The 22,721-nt window shown below is 38.2% G+C and overlaps 1 protein-coding gene across 2 annotated transcripts in view; it reads right to left on the reverse strand.

Moving 5' to 3' along the window:
• The window catches only part of ALCAM (activated leukocyte cell adhesion molecule), a 262,053-nt gene that overhangs the window by 33,696 nt on the left and 205,636 nt on the right, over positions 1-22,721 (reverse strand). For both annotated transcript variants that reach the window (XM_036746786.1, XM_036746785.1), the window contains exons 3-6: positions 18,046-18,265; positions 5,835-5,899; positions 5,147-5,231; positions 4,558-4,740 (exon numbers count right to left, since the gene is read on the reverse strand). In XM_036746786.1, coding sequence (XP_036602681.1) covers positions 4,558-4,740; positions 5,147-5,231; positions 5,835-5,899; positions 18,046-18,265 — 553 coding nt within the window. The remainder of the gene's footprint in view (positions 1-4,557; positions 4,741-5,146; positions 5,232-5,834; positions 5,900-18,045; positions 18,266-22,721) is intronic.

Raw genomic sequence — 22,721 nt, forward strand, 5'->3', positions numbered from 1 at the left:
AATGGAGATAACATATATATATATATATGTATATATATATGTATATATGTATATATATGTATATATATGTATATATGTATATATATATGTATATATATATGTATATGTATATACACATATGTGTGTGTGTGTGTGTGTATAGTACTTTGCAAACCTTAAACCACCCTGCACATCTTTTTTTATCATCTTCATCACTGTAGGCTTTTCAATAGAAAGGAAGGAAGGAAAGAAGGAAGATGGAAGAAAGGAAAGGAAGGGAGGAAGGAAGGAAGGAAACAGTTTTTGCTTGAGGAGCTTACATTCTAACGGTGTAAGTCTTCAACCAAAAGAAAACTGAAAAATAGGGTATGGTGCTGGGGATGAAGTAGAGGGGAGGCATGGTTTTGAAGTCTAGAGGATGTCATGAACAGGGCTAAGATGGAAATGAAGCTAAAGTCTTCTCTGATTTGCCAATGATAGTCTCCAGGCTGAGGACTGCAAAGTGTATTGTGAAGTACATAAAATTCATTTTTGATGCTATTTTCTTCTCTTCCACACCCAGTCCACTACACTTTCTCCTTCCTCTGACTCCTGTTTCAGTGTTGAGTCATTGCTACTTAAGACATGCCACCCTATTGGAGCCCATCTTCCCAACTGTACTTGGCATTTCAAATAATTTCCATTCCTTTTCTTCTACCCAGCCCTTATCTCTCTTGTTCTCCTCTTGTTCACAGTCCTGCTCTTCACTATGAAACTAATAAACCAACAGGGGATAATGGGAGCAATCCATTACCCCACTCCAAGGCAACAAATCAGAAGTTTAACAGGAGCATTCTGGAAAGAACTCAACGTGACTAAAATGAAACTAATTGGCTTTCTCAAAATGACAACCCCTTTTTGGCTCTTCTGATCCCATCAGTAACAACATTGTTCTCCTATTCACAAGTCACTAAACCTCCCTGAGATTCAGCTTCTTCATTTGTTAACATAAGGACAATAATGCTGGCAGTAACATATCCTAGAGACGTAAGAATTAAATGAGAAAATATGCATAAAGAGCTTTGAAAACCTTAAGACACTATAGAGGAGCAATGCAGGAGATTGGTTTGACAGAAAGCTTTGGATTCAGGTCAAGCCCCGCAGCTGACATCTACTAACTATAGGACCTTGAGCAAACCACTTAACCCCTCAGTGTCCAAGAGCAATCTCTAATGCTACACAGAAGGCCAATCTGCATTGGTAAATGTTTCAGAGTATCAACATCATCATATTTGACTCATGAAATGACAGAATCTCAAAGAGGAAAGGGATGTCAATGGAAGCATCTAGTCTAACCTACACCTGTGCAGAAATTTCTAAAACTTTCCTTACAATTCATTATCCAGGCTCTAGAATTACCAGAATTTAAGAGTACCTGGAAGGATTCTGCCAATTGATGTCCCTGGTCCTTCCTAGTGTTAAAGGTCACCAGTAATGGGATACTCATCATCTAATGAGAGAGATAATTCCATTTTGGATAGCTTTTACTATTGATCTTCTATTGATCTCTCTCTCTGCCACTTCTATCTATCCCCTCTAGGATCAAGCAAAACAATTGTAATCCCTCCTTATAAGAATGCTTTAAATGCTGTGATAGCAACCATGAGCACCCAAGTCTTCTCCAGGATCCAGCTCCTTGAATGGGTAGCTGTATGGCATTTTTTTTCCATTGTATTGTTGTATGATATAGTGACTGCACTATGCTGCTAGCTTTCCTCTGGCCCTTCTCTCCAGCTTTTCAATACTTAATTGCAGTCCCTAGGCCTGAAATTTTCTGCTTACCTCCCCCATCCATTCAGCCATCTGTACTGTTAATGTATTGTTAATAAAATTTGAAGACCTTTCCCATACATTAATTAGGTCCATGTGACCTGAGTCACATGAGTTTGAGTCACATGGGAGCCTGAGTCACATGAGCCTATAGTGAGAGGAGCTTGCTGAAAAGGTGGAGCAGGAAGGGTGGAACAGAATTGACAGGAAGTGAGTCAGAGCAGTCAGAGCTGGGAGAGAGACACAGTAGCTAGGGTGAGAGCCAGGGAGTGCTTTTGCCCTTGTTGTGGCCTAATAGAGGGAAGGATTGGGAATGGTGGTGCCTCCTGCATTGATAATGTGTTTAGATTTCTTTGTTGCTATGATGGATTTGGCTTTCTCATGTTGGAAAAAATGTTTTGGCTCTGCCTTCAATGAAGAAAGTCTGTTGTATTTTGCGACTCAGAACTATGCCAGCATATTCATAGCAGCCTCAGGCGCTGTGGGTATCGCATTGGTACTACAGCATCAAGGCCTATAAATTATTATTTTTTTCATAATGCCAATAGGATTACAGATTCAGAGCTGTAAGAGACCTTAGACATCATCTAACCCAACCTCATTTTACAGGTAAGAAAACAGAAGCCTAGGAAAAAGTTCAATGGCTTCCTCGAGGTCACACAAGTAGAAAGTAGCATGGGTGGGATTTAAACACCACCCCCACTGCTATCATCCTAGTCTAGGTCTCATTGGCTTGATCCTACTTTGTTGTTAGTCTCTCCTTCAATCCATTCTATCTACCGCTATCAGATTAATTTTCCTATAATACTTCTTTCTGAAAGTCGCATTTCTGATTAAATGGATATCTGTTACATATAGAGGCAAGTCCAAACTTTGTAGTGTGGCATCCACGATCTAGGACAACCTCCATCTCCTTGATATATATCTTAATATTATCCTATGTGAACCATGCTTCTGCCAAAATGATCTACTCATGGCTCTTAGGCATTGTCCTTTATATTGCCATTTCTCTTTTTTCACTCATATGGCCTACGTGGCCTAAGTTCTCTGAAGATAAGGACTCTGTCTTATTCTTCTTTTGGTCTACAGTGGCTACTCATTGCCTTTCTCGAAAACATTCTATGTATTGAGTTAGCCATGGTGATATCTCATAATTTCCAAACAGTTTCATGTTTTCCCCCTTCTTCTCTTCCCAGGATTCCCTGCTATACTCCACCCATTGCCTTTTATCTCTACAACCCTCTTTTCCCTTCTCAATTTAAATAAACCATTTGACAGCCTCTACCACTATGCGCTCTCAGTGGTAACGGCAAAATCAAGTTACCATATAAACGGCTTGGAAGAAGTTTTTCTTGTGTTCTGTCATTAATTAGGCAATTAAAATAAATTTACTTCGGAAGAGCAACACTACTTTCTGAATAAAAGGGAAAGATCTGGGTTTGTTGGCCCAAAAGTTTTATATTTGGCCAGTTTAAGGGCTATGGAACCATTTCTTTTTCCTCTTGATAAACATTATGCTTTAAAATTTTCCTGGTGTAAACTTAAACCAGTTTCTATTTTATAACACATAAAACAAAATATAGATGATTTGGAAATTTTCCTTGGCCCCACTGGCATTTTCACGATTTGTGAAGGATAGGAACTAGATTGATAGTCACTTTTGAACATACCATGCTCTTATTGGAATTTCAAGTAAATTTCCACTTTAGAGGATTTGCCATACCTCTTACTTGTAGAAAAAACACTAAAGTATCTTTTCCCCTGAAATACTCCCTACTTCTAATTTTGAATTTTATAGCACACAGAGTTGATAGAAAATCCAGCTAGCTGTATGATCAGGGGCAATTCCTGTCAGGGTACCTTGGCAAAATGAAGAAGCGAGACTCCACTCAAAGATTCAAGGAATCACAGATGGGACTTCAGAGGTCATCTGGTCCAACCTGTGCCTTGACCAACATGACCTCTACAATATATCTAACAAGCTGCAATTCAGCCCTTGCTGGAAATCCATTACTCCTCAAGGCAGCTCATTCTACTTGTGGCTAGCTTCTACTGTTAGGAAGGTTTTTTTTGGACACAATCTAAGTTTATAGCATTGGACCTCTAGTTCTGGCCTCCTTGACCAAGAAAATAAAAAGATATTTATTAAATACTTGTAGAATGCACTTATAAATTCTGGGGGTAGGACTAGATGATGTCTAGGAACATTTCTAGCTAGATTTTTTCCATAATTCAAACTGTTTGGTCAAGTTAAATAGTGAAAACAGAATGTAGAGAATTCTAAACATGTTACATATTTCTATTTCATTTTTAAGATGGCTTAGGATCATAAATTCTAACAGTAAATCTCAGTAATCCCAGCAGAGCTGGGATTTGATTCTGTCTTCTGATTCAAAATCTTTAGTTGTTTGCTTTAGAAAATAGGAAAACACAATGTTTGCTAATTGACATAGATAAAGTTATTTTGTGGCTATATGAAAAAATAATAAGGGCACTTAGGTGGTGCAATGAATAGAGCGCTAGGCCTGGAGTCAGGAAAACTCATCTTCCTGGGCTCAAATCCGGCTTCAGACACTTACTAGCTGTGTGACCCTGGGCAAATCCCTTAACCCTCTTTGCCTCAGTTTCCTTATCTGTAAAATGAGCTGGAGAAGGAAACAGAAAACTGCTCTAGTATCTTCGCCAAGAAAACCCCAAATGGGGTCATGAAAAGTCAGACACAACTGAAATGACTGAATAACCACAAAATGAAAAAAAAGAGTAACTTACAGTAAATATCGAAGATTGCTTGATCAGAATGAATGGTTTTTTGGCCAGATGGACCATAATATGTCACAGAACATGTGAATGGTATCTTTATATCATTTTTTGTTGTCTTGTACACTAGAGATGAAGTTACAGTGGAGAGTTGAGTTGTTGGATCCACTTGTCTTTGTAAAGTTGTGACCACACCTAAAAGAAAGAAGGAATATTAATCACAGGATCTTTTACCTGCATTCAAAGTACTTGAACTTCACAAACCCTTTGAAAGGTGTCTTAGTCCTGCTATAGGTACTGTACAGGCAGGGAGACTGACATGTAGCAAGGAAGATGTCTTTTTGGTATTACAGAGTAAGACAATGGTGTAAGCAGAAATAGAATCCTACAGTCCTGTCTCCCACACACTTTAATTAACTATGAGAACATGTCACACACAGAAGTAATTTTCCTTACTCCTTTCTCTTTTACAGCAGCACTAAATCAGCATTTGGAAAAAAAAATAATGGATACTTAAAGCAACTAGACCCATAGTTGTAGATCAAAATTTAGCAAAACATTTAGAGGCAAGATTGCACATCCAGTACAAACTCAGACTCACCTTCCGAAGGGTCCAAAGTTTTTCCATTCCTGTACCATGTAATGTTGACATCTGGATAACTGTCTTTTGAAACACAATCACCCAACTGCAAAACAGAAAGTGATGTTAACACCTAAGTCTGAATGCTTTATTAAACAAAATTTAGTGGCCCAATGTGACTGTTATGAAAATGGAGATGGAGGTGACCTGTCCATCCTCGTGTTATTTACTAATGTACTTTAATCAAGCGCAATTATTCTACAGGTTCAGTCAACAGTATGACTACTTAGCGACCTACTGCATTGGAGTGAAAAACTGTTTTAGAGCAAACATGAAATTCACCATACTGCATGATATGGGTTATTCAATAGAACCTAAGACTTTTCTTTTAACAAAGAAATGTTTAGTTGTACTAGTGAGAAGAAAAGGAGTACAATGTAATCAGCCAGTTTGGAACCAAAATGATCCACCCATGCACAATATTTGGAAATGGCTATTTTGGCTCTCTGATGTATTTTCTAGCAGCAGACTAGAGGCATTTTGCAAGAGAGATAAATTACTCTTCTCTCCTCTCCTGTACAAAGTCTTAAGCTACTGGTCCCATGCCTGTTCTGAATGAACCAAATTTGGATCCTTATGTAGTTATTATCAGTCCCTTCAGACTAGATGAAATTAAGGCAGTTAGTTAAGCAAGAAATGTGTGCCTTACCTTTTTCAGCTGTTCCGTTTCCAAGAATGGTGCTTTATTTACAATTTCAGGTTTTGATGGTAGCTCTGAAATTGAAGGAAAAATAAAATAAAATCTGTGTGGAAAAGACAGGACCTCTGTTTTGCCTTATATCAAATAATGCATTTCCCCAAAGCTGGAAAACAAGTGACCAATCAAAGAACAGAATCAGCACAAAGATTGCAATTTGGCAAATTGGTCTAGCTACATATGAGAAAAAATCCACCACACACCAAACCTTTGCATTATTTATTTTAAATGTTATTTTAAGTACCTGGAACTCTTTTGAAAATGATCTCTCTAATTAGAAAGCATTATTTTTCTTACAGCTTCCTAGGCATTTTACCAAGCCCGCTGATGGTTCTAACAGTGAAGACTGCAGTCAAAGGACTAAATAGCACCCTGGTGGTTTGAAAGAGCCAGTGTACCTCCAAATGGCTGCCTGTCCCTCTTCCTATCATGAGCATCAGGCTCATTATAACATGATGAATGACCACTATCACCGTAGTAGTACAAAGGAAAAAAAAAAACGGAGTGTGAAGTTATTGGGAATATCTCCTGCACCACATCCAGAACTGGCAAAGTACTGAATTAAAATGCTCACACCTGGTCTATCCTTGAGTTATTACAATGCCATGTAAGGGCCACAGGACAATGAAGCAGGAGTTCAGAGTTCAAAACTCTGTTCTGCCACCAAAGACCACATCACTTAAATTTTCTGAGCCTTAGTTCTCATCTGTATATACTGAAGAGGTTGGGCTAAATAGGGTATTTATTAAGTGCTTACTATGTGCCAGACACTGTGCTAAATGCTGGGGGTACAAATATAAGTAAGATAGGTCTTGCCTTCAAGGGTGCTGAGCCTGTGCCTTGGTCTTCTGGCCAGATATCTGCTCTAACCTCAATACAGAGTACACACAAACAGAGGCTTCTTGGTGGTTCCATTGGCTCTTCCCCTCCCCCATTAATTAGGTGGAAGGGCTATGTCAAAGAAGAGGCCAGTGAAAAGGTAGATTTTTTCTTGGTGGATTTTATAATGAAAGACAATTTCCACTCTCTATTCTGTGCATGATGCTTGGGACTCCATCTGCTCTCCCTTAGACTTTAAGCAGGGGAGGAGATTTCCCTTTCCTTATCCCAGTCCCTAAAGCTATGGCAGCCACTTTCACATAGCAGGGAGAGTATGTATTGTCTAGCCAAGGCTGATGAAGAAATTCAAATTTCTGTTTCTTTCTCATAGCAACGGTGATTGAACAGAGATACTGGCGGCAGCCTCTTGAGTTCTAGAGGTTAGGAGTCTTCTGGATCCTCTTGCTGGCTACCCAGCAGGATGCCAGGACTATTGAAATAGCCTGCTGGTTAGTCTTCTTGCCACACTTCAGTTCCCACTCAACTCCATCCTCCGTTCAGCGTCAAAGTGATCTTTCTAAAATACAGATTTGACAACATCAGCCCGCTAGTCAATTAAGTTCATTGGCTGCCTATCATTTCCAAGATCAAGTATAAATTCTTCTGTTTGGTGTTCAAAGCCCTTCATAACCCTCCCCTCCCACCTCCCTCCCCTTTCTGGCATTTTCATTGACTAGAATGTTTTCCCTCCTGGCTTCCTTCAAGTTCCAGTTAAAATCTCACCTATTACGAAAAGATTTTCCTGATCCTCCTTAATTCAAGTGTCTTCCCTCTGTTGATTGTTTACAATTTCTCCTGTAGCTATCGCGTTTGTACATGGTTATTTAGATGTCTCCCCAATTAGACTATGAGCTCCTTGAGAGCGAGGATTGTCTTTTACTTTTCTTTGGGTCCCCAGTGCTTAGTACAATACCTGGCACATAGTAGGCACTTAATAAATGTTTACTGATTGTCTGACAGACTGAAAAAGAAAACCAAGAACTTATGAGAGGGGAAGATAATCACCACCAGAAAGATGAGTCTAAGAAGTGCTGGTTTGCCAGAAATTGTGGTTCTCAAGTGAGTTGCTGGAACAGAGGGCAAGACCAAAGTGCATGTTGTAAGTTCCCAATTTCTGCCCCCCCACTACAATATCTTTTGATTTTACATAGCTTTCATCTTTAAATATATTGCTCCACCACCTCCAAGTGAACTATTTCTTGTAGGAAAGAACAAAAAAGAGAAAGAAAAATATATCAACCATGTCTGACAGTGTATGCAATGATCCATACTCATGGTTCCTCACATTTGCAAGGAAGGCAAGGAGGTACATTTTCTTATCTCTTTGCTATGATTATATATCTGCTAATCATTTTCATGAATATTAGTATGGAATTATTCTGTATTTATTTTAACATGAGTCTTGAAGTTACATTCTCTAGGGACTTCCTGTCTGCTATGTGAAATCCCTTTAATTCTGTTCATCCAACAGAATTAAAGTGGCTTTAACATAACCACTGACACTTCACCAAACTGGAACTTGGCTATTTTGGCCAAGAAGTAGAAAAGAAGCAAAAACAGTCCCTGTGCACTCACAACATGATAGTTCCAAGATTCATGCTCCAAGACTCCCACAGTGCACTAATAGCAAAGTCCCTGAGGCTCTCTCTCACTAGGAAACTATGCGTTTGATTATAGTTTCTAAGACCATCCTGGAAAAAAGCAGCAAAAATGCAAGGTGGGAAGGGTTATTTTAGGCAGGCATGCTGTCACAGGAGGAATGAGAGGAGGCATAAACACACACACACAAAACACACCATTCCAGGCCCACTTAGGATAAGAGAAAAATTTTATACCCATCTCATTAGCCCCCAAGGCTATTTCTGTAATATAGAATCAGAGTTGCAGAATCTTAGAATTGGATGAGACTTCAGAATAAGGAGTCAGTTAAGAAGCATTTAGAAAGGATTTACATTTTCCAAAGCCATAAAAAATGGAGAGAGAGAGGGAAAGGGTAGAGGGGAAGAGGGAGAGAGGGAGAGGGGAAGAGGGAGAGGGGGAGAGAGAGGGTGACGTCAGGAGAGGGGGAGGGGGAGGGGCAGGCTATATTTTGGGCCCTCCTGGCTCAGAGGGAATGTTAACGGAAACTGTTTCTCTTTGAAGGAGCAACCCTGAGGGTCTTCCCCTCCCATTTCGATCTTTTTATTTCTTTTTTTCTAATTAAAGGGGCCATCCCTTGACTCACCTCTTAAAGAGGCCTATTCATTGAATGAGGGTTACCTTACTCAAAGTGAGGACCTGAAAAGGTCTTAGCCTAAAAGAGGCCCGGGTCTCCCATTGTATCCTGGGTCATCTCCAGTCGTCCTGGTGAATATCAGGCCACTGTACTCAGATGGCTCTAGAGGAGAAAGTGAGGCTGGTGACCTTGCACAGCCCTCCCTCACTCAAATCAAAGTCAACTGCAAGTCATGTCACCATTTTCCTGATGTCATGGTCCTCTTTGAAAAATGAAGGACAAACACAACAGCAACAAAAACTCAGAGGTAAAATTAAGGAGGGAGGGCATTCCAGGCAAGAAGGACAGCTGGGACAGAGATGGGAGAAGGAGTATTGTGTGTAAGGAATAGTAACTAGGCTTGTGCATCTGGATTGTAGAGAATATGGCAGAGGACAAGAAACCAGAAAAAGTTCAGGGGCCTGGTTATGAAGACCTTGATAGCTCAAAAGAAGAATTTCTATATGATACAATAGGCAGCCCATGGGGAATCCCCTTTATAGCATGCCTCCAGAGTGGTCATTGAGTCTTTTTTTAAAAAAAGACTTAAGATGAATCAGCCAATTTCACTTCTACACAGTTCTAAGTGTTTGACAGTAAATCAGATTCTCTGCAACTTCCTTGCACTGGTCATTGTTCTTAGTTCTGCCCTCTGAGATCCCCAAGAACAAATCTAGTCCTTCTTCTCCATGACAAGACTTCTAATACTTGAATACTATCATGCTCCATCAAGGTATTCCCTTGATCCTAATTTCCTTCATTCTATCTTCATATAGCATGATCCTGACGACCTTTGTTATCTTAACTGGCCTTTCCTAAAATATGGTGCTTGGAAATGAACATAATACTCCAGATGTAGCCTGAAAAGAATAGGACCATTACTTCTCTACACTATGCCCCTCTAAACGCAGCTTATAATCAATCATGTGAACTTTATTGGCTAATATATCCTACTACAGACTCATTTTGAGCAAGAGGTCCACTAGAACCATCAACTCTTTTTCAAATGAATTGCTGTCTAGTCATGTCTCCTTGCTTAGATAGCACAGTTTAATAATTGATGTTCATAATGATGATGGAGAGTTAACAAGAAAAGGTTACATTGTGCTCACTGGACTCTTTTCTAAAAAGCTATGAAAGTGCATAATACATTTTGAAAAAGATTTTTGTCTCAGATGGCTAATATGAACCATGATGTGGTGCTTAAAGGGATCAACTTAGCTATCTAAAAAATGTGGATATTCAAAAGACTGATTCCCTCAGGTTTCTGGATAGCCAAGCTTACTAGATGTAAGTCTATTAAGTGGAAAAAGTACTGTACCGGGAGTCAGGAGAACTAAAATTAAATTGTGACTCTCTATACTTGTATAACTTTGAGCAAGACATTCTCTACTCTTATTTTGTTTCCTTATCTGTAAAATGAGAGGACCAGAATAGATTATCTTTAAGGTCCATTTGAACTCTTACTTTGATTTTCTATTAGGACTCTTAAGTAAGGCAATTCTCTCTACCAAAATAAGTTGGCATCTTCTCTGCCACTTAGAGTCTTGGAGAGTTGCTTAGGATATTGACAGGTTGAGTTATTTAACCAGCATCACACAAAGCTAGTATGGCAACACTTGAACTCAGGACTTTGTGGTCTTGAGGTTAGCTTCTATCCAGTATGCCACGTTGCCTCTGAAAATGCGAATAAGCATAGGGGAAAAGGAGTTAACTTGTTTTAGCTCCACCTTTAGCATTTTGTGTGACTGGAATGTATGGATAACTATGAAAAATTAAAAGATGATATACAATTCAAAGAGATAATGGGTAGGCTCTTTGAAGGGTACTGTTTTCCTTGGCACCAAATGCAATGAGAAATCCAGTACAGAAACACATGAGCACACATTCACTCTCTTTAACATAAAATGTACATTCGCTCTGTTTTCAAAACAGTGATTTATGGTGTTATTGTACACATGCTCATATGTAACCAGTCAGTATTCTATAATGTATGGATAAGTTTAGTATATTTTAATGTGTAGGCAGTGTATGCTAATTTTAAAAATATTCTTCCCGTCTGAAATTAAATTGCAGACAAACTTAATACTAGTCCCATCTCTTTCCCACCCCAAAATGAGCAGTTTGGGATGTCAGATTTGCATTTAGGGGCCTCTATTTATTTATTTATATTATTAAGGAAATGATACTTGTTTCTTTGAGCTATGTACTCCTTTTAATTTTGTTTCAAAATCTCTGCATTGCTTAAAATTATTTTTCTGTGTAATTTTCTTTCATATCTATGGTTATTAGCTGAAGGGCTATAAAGACATATGCCATATTAGCAGAATTGCGTATCAATTCAAAAGTGTTTAAGAAACAATATGTAAATTATCTTTTAATGTTTCAAGAATTCACATGTATGTACAATCTATAGGAAAAATTGGTGCCATAAAGTTATTTATATTATTAAAGTCATTTAATTAAATGATACTAATTATAGTCAAATTTTGCCTCTGGATGCCTATAAACAAGTGTGTCTAAAGCCATTTTGGAACTAACTCTATATCAAGAGGCAGAATCTAGTCTTTATTCGTTTTTTTTCCTCCTTTTTTTATTGGAGGAGCTTGGAGCCTCATTACCACAGGAATACACTGCAAAGGTTTAAAACTGAAGTACAGCAAAACTTTCTGAATTTTCAGAATGTTTATCTTTAACCTGATCATACTTTAAAAGAAAGGAGGGAAAAGAAACAGAAAGAAAGAGCCGGCAGTCTTGCTTGACCCCTGAGCAAAGATTTAATGTCCATAGACTACACTGAGAGTTTATTATGCTATGACTCAAATGATTTTTGTGAAATACACTATAGAACATTTGTGGCAGTCCTATGCCATGTACTCATAAATAATTAAAGCTAAGATATACTTGATATTCACCACCTATTAATATATTTTCAAAGGTCAGTGTATAGAGCTTTGGACCTGGAGTCAGGAAGACTTGAGCCCAAATGCAGACTTACACTTACTTACTAGGTGTGACACTAGACAAGTTATCACTTAACCTCTGCAAATCTCAGGTTCCTTATCACCTGGTCTATTGGGAGGGTAAAATAAGAAAATCTTTGTAAATCAGTTTGCAAACCTTAAAGCACTATATCAATGCTAGTGGGTATTATTATTATCAGAATAATCTCTTTTCCCTTTTTTATTACCCATAAAGTTCAGACCAATTTAGGCCATAGTGAGACAGAGCCATAAAAGACTGAGGTTGGGGGGAACGGCTGGAGAGAAATCAATCCATTTAAATAGAGATGGACTTGTCAAGGAATGATTAGGTCATTTATGTCATTGTTGTTCAGTCATGTCTAATTCTTTGTGACCCTTATTTGGGGTTTTCTCAGCAAACATACTGGAATAGTTTTGCCATTTCCTTCTCCAGTTCATTTTGCAGATGAGGAACGGAAGCAACCAGGGTCAAGTGACTTGCCCAGGGTCACACAGCTAGTAACTGTCAGAGGCAGGATTTGAACTCATGAAGATGAGTCTTCCTGACTCCAAACCCATCACTCTATCCACTTTGCCACCTAGATTTCCTAGGTCATTTATATGTCATCCTAATTGATGGAGAACTGAACATTCCATTAGAAACTACCTACTCCAAACTTCTCACTTTTTAGATTCAAAAACTGAGATGCTGAGAGGCTGAATACCTATCCTGAAATTACAGTAATACAATCTAATAGCTAACATTTATATGAAGCTTCAGTGTTTGGGACATGTTTTACATATATTCTCTCCTTCGATAAATAAATACGAGAGCTGGGGTTTAAACACAACTCTTCTAATTCCAAATTGAGTACTCTTTTCACTATTCCGAATTGCTTCCCTATTTAGGGATGAGAAATTGGTTATTGATTATAATGTATGATCTCTCCTATTTCCTTGACTGGCCCATAGTGCCAAAATTTTCATTATATGATAAAATCCCAATATTAGCTTTCTCATTATTTCAACACCAATGAACTACTTTAGAAAAGTTTGTAGGACAGAAGATATCAACTTTCGGCCATTTGGTCTTTCCCTCTTGCTGGTCAGTCTCACCACAATACTTGATAGGGACATTAACAAGAAACATTCAAGGCCAAGGCACAAGGTTGTTATATGTCAATATGGGGTCACTTTCATCCTTTACCCTCTACAAACAGTCTCCCAACACAGAAAGCTATCTGGTCCCAATTTCTGAGGGTGCGGCCTCCCATTTACTCAACAGTCTGCCACTAACTTTGTGGTAGCTGTGACAGAGGCAATCCTTTCAGACTTAAGACCATCCTGAACCATGTCACAGGGAACATTGATTGAAAGACTTTTGAGTATAGAAGGCTCTGGCTTCCCTTGTTAGATGTAGTGCACTCTCTCACCTTTCAGGAACCACCTGTGAAAGGCTATGAAAGTTGGGACCCCTTATTGTCATTTTGAGATTTATCATGGCTGAATGATGGTGAAGCTTCAAATGTTTCAAAACATCCACGACTTCATCAATGTTGTCATTTCCTCCATCAACAGAGAGCAAAGTCTTTCCAAACCTTAGTAGAGATTTGCCTAAAAACTATTTTATGGAGAACTCAACAAGGCAAATGCTCACATGGAGGTCAGAAGAAGCAATACAAAGACTTTCAAGGTCTCTCTGAAGAACTTTCTAATCAACTGTGTGACATGAGAGATGCGGGCACAGGACTGCTCAGCATGGCAAGCTCACATCAAAGAAGGCACTGTGCACTATGAGCAAAGCAGAATTGTAGTAGCTCAAAAGAAACGTGAGATGTGCAGCTTCAGAGACATCTCTTTGAATGTTCATGGGCTATTTTCCCAACCTGTGGTGGAGCCTTCCAAGCTCATATTGGGCTGATCAGCCACAGTTGGATACACTGTACCTCGACCCAACACAGTGTTGTCATTTAGGTCCTCTTTGAGAACAAAGGACAACAACCAACCTATTAACCAAGTTAAAAAAAAAACCCTCCATGTGTTGGTTCTCAGACAATAGACAGTTGTCAGTCCATAACTGAGGGCCATTCTTGAAGTCTTTCCAGCTCGATGTGGGACCTGCCAGATTTGCACTGTGTTGGCATAATGAAGCACCAGAGTAGGACTTTGTTGGAAGGAGGATGAAACACTTAATGCAAAATTATCTCACTTACATTTACCAATGTTGCTTACAAAAATCATATTCTTCTTCAGGTTATCTGGAATTATGGCTGGTCCTTGTATTGATCAGACTTAAGTCTTTCCAAGCTGTTTGTTTTTATGACAGGTTTCTGGCTCTGTTCACTTCATTCTGCATCAGTTCATACATTTTTGGATATGGCCAATGTGGGGATTTGTTTTGCTTGACCATATATGTACATATATGTTACAAGGATTTTGTTTTTGCTTTTAATGGGAAGCAAGGTGTTAAACAGAGAGGAAATAAATGTTTGTTAATTGCAAAAAATATTTAAAAGTCATGTTCCCAGGTAGCTCAACCCAGAGAGTATTATGAGTACATGTCAGGGGAAAGGGTGGAGCGGAGAAGAAGCAGGTGAATAGGTTGTTGTAAAATACGGATTTCAGCATCTTTCAAAACTTAATAATAATAATAATAATAATAACAACTAACTTTTATATAGCAACTACTATGTACCAGGCACTGTGCTAAGCACATTACAAATATCTCATCTGATCCTCACAACAACCCTGGGAGTTAGGTGCTATTATTGTCCCTTTCTTACAGTTGATGAAAATGAGGCAAACATAATTTAAGTGACTTGCCTGAGATCATGCAGCTAATAATGTTTGGGCCTGGATTTGAACTCAGGTTTTCCTGGGCCCACTACTGTGCCACCTAACCACCTGTGAGTGTTATCCCTTTACAAAACTCTCAAGGACAAGAAATAATCACAGCTATTGGTGAAATCGCAGGTACATCATGATGATGAGATGTGAACTTGTTGCAGAGGAAGGGCAGAATGAAGACCATGATGAACTGTAGTCTCATTTGTTTCACAAATCACAAAGATTAAAAGGTCAAACACTGACGGACACCCAGACTTAACTAGAGGATCTAAAACATAACAATGTTATTCATACTTTGAGTGGACAACCATCACCTAATCATGAAAAGATATTGAAGGCCAGCTTGGAAAAAGAAATTAGATTATGATAGAAGGGCTCTGGATGGCCTGTGGAATGCAGACAACATTACCTTATGAAGGACCACTCTTCATATCCACAGATATGCAAAGAGAATTCTTTTTCCTCACCAATATCACTGTTGGAAGAGACCCCGAAACAATTCAGGTCAACCCCTTCCCCATTTTATAGGTAAGATATTTTAGACCTCAGGGAGGTTGCTGACTGACTTGCCCACAATCGTAAGAGATGAGTAGAATCCAAGTCTCCCAGGTTCCTACCATGCTGCCTCTTCTACTGAGGCAACATTTGAATTCTATGCTCTTTGTATAATTTCAAGACAGAATATTTGCATGTGTCTCCCACTCCAAGTTCAAAAGGAAACTGATTTGTTTTTCTTTTCTACTGGATGACTTCACTAACCCCAAGTCTATGCTCAATACAACCACTCTTTGATGTTGATACGTTTCAGTTACTAAAATTCTGTGGTTATGGTTTTTTCAAAAAGGATATTTTCTTTTTTGAATCTGTGCCTGTTTATTGGCATGGTTTCTATTTTGCAAGTTACATTTAAAAACAAAACCTGAACCCATCATTATAGAGTTTCTAGCTTTGGCCACTAGTTGGAATACACAAGTTTTCTTTGAGCCCATGTATATGGTAATCTGCAATAGGTTGCTCTGTGATTGGCTTTCATTAGCCATATTCAACTGTGTGTTACCCCATGTATGTTGCTAGGTGACTCAACAGAGGGAAACAGAGGGCTGATTGACAGAGCTGGTTACTCTTAGACATCTACAATATAGACACTGCATAACATAAAAGCATCCTTGTCACAGCTGCTGTTAGCTTTACCAATATGACCCAAAGTAAATACATTTTTTAAAAAAAGTCAAGATTGTATATGCTTTTTCAAACATTGTCTTTATCATGAGTTGTTCACTTCATTCTGTCAGACTTGGAGGGTCTCACGGTTTCTTGTATAAAAACACCATTTCTAAGAGTGTGTCACTTTGTCTATTTAAATTCTCCCTGGCCCAGAGCCTGGAATGCAGATTCTGTTTCTGAGAGTTACTTTGTTTTCAACAACATTCAGAGGAGGTGGGGGAAGTTTGTTTTCACAATCATAGAAATCCTCTGTGCTCTAAAGCAGCTTGCAGATTTTATTGAAATAGACCAACCAAAATTCCCTTGGGTAGCTCTACATCACCCTCCTATCCCCTTACCCAGACCAAAAACTAAAAAAACAAAAAACCCACAGCTAAATGGCATCTCAATCAATCCTCATAAATCCAAAAATACAGGTTAGTTCATCATTTTTCTTCTTTCTATCTTGGCATGCTTTCACTATGTCAAAAACAAAGCAAAGACATAAAACAAAACACTAACCACTTACTTTATATTCTATACGTGAATGTAAACACAGAGAAATATTGCCTTTCTCTAACTTTGTCTCTACCATGGCTCACCGTCTGTATCTGCTTATGTTGATAACATTAGGACCAATAATCACAATAGTTTTTATTGCTTCATTCCAAGTGGTTGCTGTCTTTAGAGTAGGGGGAGAGGGGACACACATGAGTGTCTTCAGCATGGTAATTCTTAAATCACTGGTCCTGACTCTGAACAAGGCATCCATTGGCAAATGGATGTGTTTTTAACTAATAATTTGGGACACAAGGAAGGGGAGACCATGAGGAATGAACGCTTATTTATTTGATTCATAGAACTGTTTGACAGGGCTCTTGGCTGACTGTTTGAAAAAGGCCTTGGAAGCTGAAAGGTAATCAATGGAAATATGGACTTTATTTTTAGAGGCTCTTTCTGGAGTACAAAGGTTTCCCTGGATTATCCAAGCATTCTTTGAATCCCACCCTAAAGTAGAACTTTGAAGTTGATATAAGTACACAGGGAAATTCCTGCCTACTTGCATATACTATTACTATGCATATTTTACGTTAGTTAGAGAGTCCTGTGTTTTGCTTCCTATGATAATTTCTAGGTGTGGCTGAGGTATCAGAATGCAAGAAAAAAAAGTTCTTAAGTGAAGGTTTGATTACATAATTTTTAAAGGCCGCTGTTTGCCATACAATAACATTGGAAGCCTTTGTTCTCTAATTCTAAAACTCTTTGATGTAATTGAGGTGGGGTGTTTTTACTTGCATTCGAGAAGCTGCATTGCTTTAATTAGGACCTCTCCAGTAACTTCCTTGTCAGGGCCCTTTGCATGTAACACCAGCCATATATTATCATTAGGCAAACTAATTTTATGATTGTGACTACTGTAATTTTCTGACTTTTTGTTCTTTGCAAGTTTCTTTCCCCTGCCTACCTCTTCTTTTAATCACCTGCTCCCTCCCACATAGTCATTCAGGCTCAAAGCTATTACTTTCCTATGCCTAGAGAAGCAATTTTCTAATTTCCAAATGTCTAAAACTGGTGAATTCCCCCAAAACAGGCTGGGAATCACTCTGTTATTTAATTTTTGGAATATAAACTAGAGCGAAACAGTAGGGCAGACTTTAAGTTTTCAATGTAAAAAATTGAACCTTCCCCCCCCCCCAAATGTGACAGGCCTTTATTTGTTAGGTCAATCAAATTCCAAATACTTTGGTCAAGTTAATTATTAAGTAAAATCTCTTATCACATGAAAAATTTATAAGGCAGAATAACAGACAACATTTCCTGGCTTCCCACTATAACTCTACTGTTTGAATTTCAGGCTGCCTGTATTCAATGCCAACCGTATACATGAGCAGAATGAAGATTTCTAGGTCTGTTACATAGAGGCTGCTTAGAGAGACAAGGCAGATAGCTCAGTTATTGCTCTAAGTAAAATTTTTCTGGTCATCACTATCGATCCCATTTCACAGAGACTACTTACTGAACACCTTGACCACTGTCGGGGCCTCGAACACATTGTCCTCTGTAACTAGCATGCACACAAATCTCTTTTCATCACTGATCCTCGCATGACTGATGGATAAGGTGTAGTTTTCCGAGAGGCTTAATCTGTCTTTGTATTCCGGTACTTCATCATATTGCACATTTTTTCTCGTAGAGGATCGGAAGGCAATAAATACTGGGCTGCCGTCAGGCTTTTCCTACAAATTAAAATAAAAATAAGTTTTTTACTTCAGGTTTAAACATGGGCTCATTCAGATATTTCAGGATTAAATCCTGCACAATATAACTTCCTTGGGCATTTCTTTCTACTAATATTTGCAGTTTCTGTCCAAGAAGAAAAATTTCAGAGGCAAGCCTTTACATAAATTTTGGTTACAGAAAGTTAATATTCATAAGAAAAGCAATTCTCTGGTTATTCTCCAGGATTTGGTTTTGCTCATGTGGAAGTGAAAAGACAAATGCTTTAAAAAACTGCAGCTTCTCCTGCATATGTTGGACAAGAATCAGTGATCTATTTAGATGCTGACAAGGAATGTTCTCACTGCAAGCAAACAATGAAAGAAAATAAAACCATATGAACATTTGCACAAAATGAAATTCTAAGGCCCACAGCAACAATGTATATTTTGCCTACAAACTGCAAGTTAAAAAGTCCATGCAAATAATATTTGGCATTGAGTCTTTTTATCATCATGCTTTTAAAGGTCTATTGTTCAGCCCATGTGGCAGGTCTGATCTTTAACCAGATACATATTAAAATGGATTCTGTTGCTGAATATTATTTGTCTTTGTAAACCAATCATATTACTTAGAAATAAGTATTAATGACTAAAAAGTCATATATTTATTCTCTTAGCCATCACTGGATGCTACATGCAACAGTCTAACACTACTTTTTTGTTAAAACTTGATCAAGAGTTTTCTAAAATACAAAGCTTTTCTCCCTCTGCTTTCAGGGAGATACTTTCCCTCTCATACCTACTCATCATTAAAATTTACTCTCTATATAGAAATCTTTTCCTATCCCTCCCTAGGTATTAATGGAAAAATCCAATGAGACTTCAAAAAGTGCTTTGAAAAGCATGAAGTGCTATGGCTATAAGGTGACAATGATGATAAAAATAACTGATTCTTACTAAATGAATCATGAAAAATGCTAAAGGCTGGGTTTGTTAAGTGGTTTAAATATTCGGATAATATTGGCAAATGTCTTTAGCCACCACTCTTTATAGGTTCAATCTTTGACTCCAAACCACTGGAAAGGAAGTATGAAAAAAATCAGCAGGCCCAAATATCTCACTGACTATTCATTTAATAGGTTAATGTTTATTGGACCTATGATATGTAAGGCACTCTGCTAGGCACTGTGGGGATTACCTCTAAAGATATACAGGCCAAGTTTTATTACCTTAGGGAGATGCCACTTGGCAGATTATTCTCTTCAATGACAGGAAATCTACTGGCTCTTCCAGTGGGTATTGCTGTTCAGAAGGGGATTCCCAAAGATCATTCATTCAACAAATTCAACAAATATTTATTGAGTACTTACAAAGCACTGTACTAGGTGCTATTGCAGTGGTGGGGAGGGGAAGGATGAAATTATGGGCAAGACTCAGTCTCTAACCTCAAAGAATTTATGAGAATCTAATTAGCTCTTTCCTTTAATTCCCTTTTTTATAATAGTGAAACATATTTATTAGCCATAATAAAAGGTAGCACATTTGAATCACTACTTAAATTCACAAAATGTGTTTCAGGCATCAAAGGTTTGGATATGGTAATTTTTGTTCACTTGTTATGTCTATTTAGGTAGGTGATTTGGCAGAAACATCAGAGTAGGTACTTAAAAAATGTTTATTGAAGTGAATTAAAAAAAAAAGAAAGCCAATAATCTAAATCTTGGACCCCGGAACCTAGGTAGCAAAAATTACTGTAGCAAAGATAATATCACCTATTGAATAGAACAGCAATGTTCTAATTAAGTGATGGTTCTTCATTTAGATGTTGAGATTAATTAAACCCTTCTTGTAGATAGCTGATATTTACTTACATGTTTTATTTTTCTACATGTGAATGTCCTTTTTACTTTGCCTGAACTGATCACAATACAGGCCAGACTTGGAGAATTTTAAGGGGTCACAGAATTCATGGAAACCTGGACCTCCCCCCACTTTTGATCACCCGTATAAATAACTGAAGCAGTGTTTTAGGTGCACAATCTAAAGTGTGAAAAAGACAAATACTACTTGAAATATACATGGTGTGAATCCATGATTACTATGCTGTAAAGAACTGAATTTATTAGCCATAGATAGTGTACATTTCTCATTCCCCAAATCTTCCACTTCTTAAGGAACTTACATTGGATAAATCAATCAGCAAGCAGCTGTAGCATAGAGCCAGTCACACTGTAAGAGATTAATAAATGCTTTCTTCATTGATTTATCCAAAGTGAGTTCCTTAAGGTGAAGGAGATGAGAAATGCACACTGTAACTGGTCTTAAAAGTAATTGGGAGTCACTGGTGTTTTCTGACTGAAAGGATGACGTGTTACACTTGAGCTTTAGCGATATGACTTTGTTAGGTGTAGCAGATGGAGAGGCTTTCTAGAATCATAGAATTTGACTTAGAAGATACCTCAGTAGCCTTAAGGTAGAGCCCATACCCAAAAGTAATCTCCACTATTAGTTAGATAGATGGTGATACACATGACAAACGGTCATCAAACCTTTGCTTGAAGATTTCCAAGGAAGAGAACTCAACATCTCTTGAGGTAGTTCATTCCATTCCATTTTGGAAAGCTCTAATTGTTCGTAGGATTGCTTTTTTCTGACATAGAAATTTTTCCTCTTTACTTCTTTTCTCCTAGTTCTGCCTTCTGGGGTCAAGAAGGACAAATTGAATCCTATTCCCACACGTTAGGTGGTTATTGCAATAGTCCGGGTCAGAGGTGATGAAGACCTGATCTGGGGAGGTGGCTATGTGAGTAGAGAACAGATACAAGAGAAATTGTGGAAGTAGAATTAACAAGGCTTAGCAATTGAGTGGATATAGGGATGGGGGAGAGTGAGTGTTTAACAGTACTTTGTGTGTATGTTGTTGGTGTTTAAAAGTGAGGGGAGGAAGAAGGAAGGGAGCAATGGAAAGAGGGAAGAAGTAAGACAATGGGAGAGAAATAAGATAATAAAGTCTCTGGCGACAGGGAGCTCACAATCTAGGGGGTATATCAAATATAATATGCAATAACAAACCAATAACTGTCATGTAGAGTAGAAAATGATGAAACCTAAGAAGTACAATAGAAAGAGATGGGAGGGAGGTGAGGAATTCCAGGTATGGAAATGGCTGTGAGTAAAGGCACAGAAATGGGAAAACTGCACATTCACAAATGATGGCCCTGGGCATCTTTGATGGATATGTGTTTGATTACAGAGGAAAATTCAATTATAGTTGGCTTAACCACAACAAACATGGAGAAGAATAGTATGAGGTAAGGCTGAAAAGGTCAGGGAGCCTTCAGGCTGGAGAGGGCCTTGAATGACAGTCTAAGAAGTTAGGACTTTATTTAGAGGGTGATATTGAAGTATTTACAGCAGAGGAAGAAAATGATATTTGGGGTGAATGTAATAATGATAATGGCTAACAGTGATGAGGAGGCCATCCTGCTCAGCTCTCATTTTGTTTCTGTCTTCCCCTCTGTCCCAGAGTAGACTAATAGTAGAACGCAACAAAAATGATGAACAGAGCATAGAAATTCAAGATAAGTGAAGGTATGGTGAGATAGCATCTATCTAGTTACCTTCAAATCACCAGGATGAAATAAAAAGTATCCTAGGTTATTGAAAGAAACAGCAAAGGTAATTGCTGGGCTGATGTCAATCTCCGTAAGATGATGGAGGAGAAAGTGTTGCTGGATTGGTAAAGAGCAAATGTTATTCCAATTTAAAAAAAATAGAAAAGAATTAAACCTAAAAATTCTAAGTCAGTGAGCTTGATTTCCATTTTAGGCAAAATTCTAGAGTTTATTATTAAAAGAATAGTTTGTGAGAATTTAGAATGGGAAGTAGGGATCCCTAAAACCTATAATGGCTTAACTGAGAACAGATCATACTGGATTAACCAACCACATTATCTTTTTCGATAGATAAACATATCAGGCAAGTGCTAGTAACATAATATATTTAGATTTTTAGAAAAGTCTGTTATGCAACTCTTGTAAATGAAATAGAAATGTACTAGTATAGTCAGGAGGATTCAGAACTGGCTGAATACCAACCAGGTCCGTCCAAAGAGCATTTTGGGGGAGGTTTCTAGTGCAGTGCCCTAGGGATATGTCCTTGATCCTAGTCAACGTTTTTAGTCAATGGGGCAGCTAGAGTGCTCAGCCTGGAGTCAGTAAGAGCAGAGTTCAAATACAGTCTTAAATGCTTAATAGCTGTGTGGCCCTGGACAAGTCACTTAACTTCTGCTGGCTGCAGTTTCCTCACCTATACAGTGGAGCTGACAATAGCACTGCTTTCCAGGGTTGTTGTGAGGATTAAATGAGGTCATAAATTATAAAGCGCTTAGCATTATGCCCAGCACATAGTAAGAGCTATAGAAATGTTACCTACAATAGTATTCATCATTATTGTTATTATTATAGAAGGTGTG

This window comes from Trichosurus vulpecula, chromosome 2, assembly GCF_011100635.1.
Source record: "Trichosurus vulpecula isolate mTriVul1 chromosome 2, mTriVul1.pri, whole genome shotgun sequence".
Taxonomy (NCBI): domain Eukaryota; kingdom Metazoa; phylum Chordata; class Mammalia; order Diprotodontia; family Phalangeridae; genus Trichosurus; species Trichosurus vulpecula.